The sequence below is a fragment of the Montipora foliosa genome, chromosome 7, assembly GCF_036669935.1.
Source record: "Montipora foliosa isolate CH-2021 chromosome 7, ASM3666993v2, whole genome shotgun sequence".
Lineage (NCBI taxonomy): Eukaryota > Metazoa > Cnidaria > Anthozoa > Scleractinia > Acroporidae > Montipora > Montipora foliosa.
Genome location: NC_090875.1, coordinates 22518946 through 22523945, shown reverse-complemented (window position 1 = coordinate 22523945; position 5000 = coordinate 22518946). Strand labels below are relative to the sequence as shown.

The window sequence follows — 5000 nt, the reverse complement described above, 5'->3', positions numbered from 1 at the left end:
TTTGCACCAGCAGTTTCCACAAAATTATAGTAATCCATTGAGCTGCCCTGTGTCGCGGTCTTATCAGTGCTTTGATATGAAGTTTCCTCCATTGGTTCTCCTTGATTACCTTTCTCAGCCTCAGTAGAATCGTCCTCTTTCCCGTCGCCAGTAGCACAACAACACTCTTCCTGTTCAATGATTTTTCTTGCACTCCTGTCGTCAGCAAATATTTGCCCAGTGTCAAGATATGGTGGAGCTTCATGTAAGGTACCATCTTCCTGATCATTTGGGATGTGCGCGAGTGAGAAAAAATTCCATACACCCAATTCACGGCGGCACAAGGAGCAGGATAAGGTTTTTACGTCGGGATCACTGGCAGCACTATGAATAAAAAATGTAGGTGGGACTATTCCAGGAATAAGAAGAAAAGATTGAAGAAACTGCTGTCTGCTTGTCTTGGACAACCTCCAGAGTGAAACCATAGGGAGCTTAAGCATGTGCATTTTTGAGAAGCGGACAGCAACCGGAAGAGAACATTTCATGTGACAGGGCAATGGTGTCTCCCAGATTTTTGTACTAGTCATCTCTAATGGAGAAAAGATACTTAGCATTGTAAATGTGGTTGTGTGAACACAAGTTCAAAGGGAAAACAGCCTACTTCTGGTTGCCGTCCGCACCTCAAAAACGCACTTGCTTAAGCTCCCTAATAACCATTATGAGGACAGCAGAAGCCATTAAGGCTTTCTTATCCATAAGACAATAGACAACAAACTGGAGCAGCAATTACTGAGTGAAATGTGCCTTCTATTAGGAACTATTATTGTCAGAGGTTTATGGTTACCATCCGACAGCCTGGCTTACAACCACAGAAGCAAGCTATGAAAAGGTGGTTAAAGAAGATCTCAGTTTGATAACAAAGATTAACAAAACAATTGTCCTGAGTCATGAACTGCTAATAGAAAGACATACAATGAGGTCTTCAAGAAGACAGCATAAAGCTGAAGTGGTCTTGTTGAAAACCTTATTCAAGTTATTCTGTTAATCTTAAACTATAAAGTCCTAATAGCACGTTAATAATGATGAGTCAACAATAAAAATTATTATTATTATTGATTTTGGGAACATTAATGAATTATAGTTAATTATTAACATATTAATTGTTACATAATATTAATAACCAATACTATTACCTTCCTTGCCAACCACACAAGGCGATGATACAAGATGCTTTGGAGGCTTGCTCTAAGTCAACTTCATTTCTTGTCCAGCTAATGCTTCCAGGATCAACCAAATTCTGAAGGCCTTCAATATGACCAGGAGACAGACCATCCTTAACACAACGTTAAATAAAATAAGGGGTTTTGACATTTTTTGTACTGTACAAGAGTTGCACCTGAGGGGCCAGTTTCTCAAAAGTCCCAAAAACTTGTCAGACCCGAAAAGCCACTTGTGAAACTGTCAACCGCTTGTTTTGGATTAAGCTGATCTTTAAACATGTTTTCAAGGTGACGAAAAGCAAAATGACTGTGAAGTTTGACGACTTAAATTCTGTCTGTTCTTGAGATACAATTTTGACACCCAAAAATGGCCATAAAGTTTCGGGACCAGATACATGTGACTTTATCCAATGGATAAGTCTGACACTGTCCAGAGTATAAAATATACTTTGCGTTAAACGTTGGTAATGATTTTCTTACACACCTTTTAACTAGATACCTGTACATGTGCCTATAGTGTGCATATTCAGAGTTATGTGGGCAAATACTGAAATCTTTGCAGAGATTCAAACTGGCAGATAGTGACTTATCCACTGGATAGAGTTATCCAGCCTTTGAACTGGTGCCAGGAGATTAAATGGCCCTGACTTCTCCGAAGTTACTTTCCATCTGCTCACAATTAGCTCTTTAAAATAAGTAGTAAATATACCAAGCACAAATGATAAATTTGCCTGTGGAATTAAGGCCTGTTTCAAACGTTGAACTTTACATGTGCAGAATCTACTGCAAATGAGAAAAATCTATTGTTTTCGCTCATTTGCATTAGATTCGGCACATGTAAAGTTCGACGCTTGAAACGGGCCTTAAAGGTGCAGTTCTGGACACTTTTGGCCTTCAGCTAAAAACTAAAGAATCAACTTTGTATCTTTCCAAGAGTGAAATGAGTCCACTGAAGAGATTTTTTGTGGCTTGCTATGGTGAAGGTTCAGTGGAAATGGATTGAAATTTGAAATTTTTCCAGTTTACACAGGGTTTGAAAAAAATCCCCATAGCTTATCTTTTTAACCTTTTAATGATACTTTCTATTATATTAGTGTGAACCAAAGCAGAAAGATCTGAGTTAAACATAGTTTTAACCCCCAAACAGTGTCGCTTTAAGAGCAATGACCAGTCTTGTTCCATTCTTGGTGCCATCAGTGTCATGTGGTCACATACATATTAAGCTCCCTAATGGCAAACAAAAAACTGTGATGACGGATGTTGATGTCGTTTCTTGCTCACCATATCTTTCATTGCTTGTTCGTCCACCAATGGGATGTCCTCTGCTAGAGTGACAATAGATCGCCATCTTGCTCTGTAATCATCCAGCCACTGTGAATAGCTGTATACTGGCAACCTTATAAATGATTCTAATCATTGAAAGAAAAGGGGCCTTTTAGACAGAAATACAATAACAATAAAAATATTATTATTTGGTCAATGGCAAGTAAACTGTTTGAAAATGCTGCAAAGTCAAAAAAACAGGCTAATCATCGACGCTTCTCAAAATGGGCCCATGTTTAACAGCCACGTGCTTCTTTGTTGTACAGTAGACATATAATTTCATATTAATTGTTTTTCCAATAGCAGATTTTACTATGATATCTCACATTGGAGAATTTAGTTTGGCTAAAAAATGATTTTAATTAATTTGTTTTGTCTGATTAGAACCATTTTCAATTAAGTGTCGTAAAAGAAATGCCAAAGAAATTACTTCAACCAATCACAGCATGTGCAAATAGCACAATGAACCAATCCAAACTCGTAGCAATTTAATGTAACTTGATCAAAGTGCAGGAAAAATTGTGCGTGCAAGTTTAGATTGGTTTTGGGTTTTCTTCTCATTGGTTGATAAACCGGCATGACATCTTTAAATCTATCACTAAGCATAGTAATAAATTACTGCTATTGCATAATTACCAGTACTTTCGACATTAAATTTATTTGAAAACTGCTCTATGTGGACAATGGTCCACATAGCTTGCTCTTTCTTTCATCTCATTCAACCAACACAATACCCACGAGAAAATATTTTTTTATATTAAAATAGTCATTAGCAAAATGTTGTTCCAGTTAGCATCAAGCTTTCATAGTGCCCCTAACTCGATATCTGTCATGAATATAAACGAACCTTTCCCCCAAAATTCAAAACACCCCTTACCACTTTGGGGTACACATTTCTTAACATTAGCAATATTGGTCGTTTGGATTGAAAGCCAAGCTGTGAGTGACATATGTGTATTCAACATTAAATTCACGTTATAAATTCTTCTGCAATGCGAATAAAATTCTTTCAGTACTGTTTGTGACCCATGTCTTTTACTAGCTTAGACAAGGGTTGAGTAAAATGATAATTTTATTAAATTTCTTGTACATGTACATGTAAGTCCAAAATATTTATCTTAGCAAATTAAAAATGTTTCAGTTCAGGTGCACTTTAAACAGTGCACCTCTTCAAAGATGGACAAAACATACAAAATGTACATGTAAGCTGCTGCTAAAACCCCACACCTCACCCCACCCTGACATTCTTGATATCTGCCTCTTCCTTACTGGGATTTAATGACCTTTTAACATACCTGGACAAGGATTATCAGGCCAAGGACACAGTTTAGAATGACCACTGACCAGAGCTTCATTTAACTGGCCACATGTTTTCGAATCTGCAAAAAACAAAAACTTACAATGAAAGTACTAACTAAAGAAATGCTGGTAAGAGGCTATGGATACTGTGTTTGTTGTATGACATACAGTGTACAGTGTACTTACACAAATCAGAATCCCAGGTGGTGGATATTGTTGCATCAAGCGTTGCCTTGCACAGCACACACTGCAGGATGTCCACCTCACTGTTTTCCCAGCCAAACTGTGCACAGTGCAATGGTGACAAGGACAGAGGTTTTGCAAACCATGTAAATGGCTGGACACCATCAAGGAATAAACTCCTTGCAAATTTTTAGGTGAATACAATAATAATTATTATTACTTATTATTTTATGTTAATATCAAGTAGACTTACCAGCCTTGTTGGTATATACATGTGTAAAATTGAGACTAATTTTGCCTTTAAAAGGAGGTAATAGTAAGGCTATTAATGACATACACCAGTGTATCAACTGCCATTGTTGCATTCAATCTTAATTAGTCTTGCGACATAGGTCCTTGAAATAAAATGAATAACTTCAGGACCTTTCCAAGGCCGCTGCTTAAGAAAATTTTTCCTGAGCCCTTCAGGCTTCCAACATTAAAAGTTAGTAGCCCAAGTCATTTTTTCAAGAGCCCAGAATTAATTAATTAAAACTGAGGATGAATCACCTTGTGATAAGTTAGGCACCCGTTTGGGCTACTCATTCAGAAATTTGGTTGCCCACGCTCGCAAATAAGGCGCCCTAGGCGACCGGGCGACCCTTAGGCAGCAGCCTTGCTTCCTATAAACCTCCAGACACACCATGTTTGTTAATCAGTCATTGCTGTGATGAGGATACAGAGAATGTCTCAACCCGATTCCAAAATGCTTCTTTACTTCTTGGTTGGCTCCTACAAAACGACTCTAAACCTGAGTCATCATGTTCAGGACCCCTGCAAAAAGACGACACATTGCCCTTGAATACGATGAGGAACGTTTTATTAAAAATGCCCTCAAATTATGGATAAGTCTTCCCTACTTCATTTTGTAAAAAAAAAAAAAAAAATGACACACACAGTTACTGGTATTTGTACAGCATGGTATAATACATGTAGCTCATATACCATGATGGCTAA

The 5000-nt window shown here is 37.6% G+C and overlaps 1 protein-coding gene across 1 annotated transcript in view; it reads right to left on the bottom strand.

The window, feature by feature from the left end:
- The window catches only part of LOC138011367 (zinc finger C3HC-type protein 1-like), a 15925-nt gene that overhangs the window by 7912 nt on the left and 3013 nt on the right, over positions 1-5000 (bottom strand). The window contains exons 2-7 of the mRNA XM_068858336.1: positions 4724-4817; positions 4008-4158; positions 3818-3901; positions 2481-2608; positions 1173-1312; positions 1-363 (exon numbers count right to left, since the gene is read on the bottom strand). The exon at positions 1-363 is cut by the window's left edge and continues 232 nt beyond it. Coding sequence (XP_068714437.1) covers positions 1-363; positions 1173-1312; positions 2481-2608; positions 3818-3901; positions 4008-4158; positions 4724-4817 — 960 coding nt within the window. The remainder of the gene's footprint in view (positions 364-1172; positions 1313-2480; positions 2609-3817; positions 3902-4007; positions 4159-4723; positions 4818-5000) is intronic.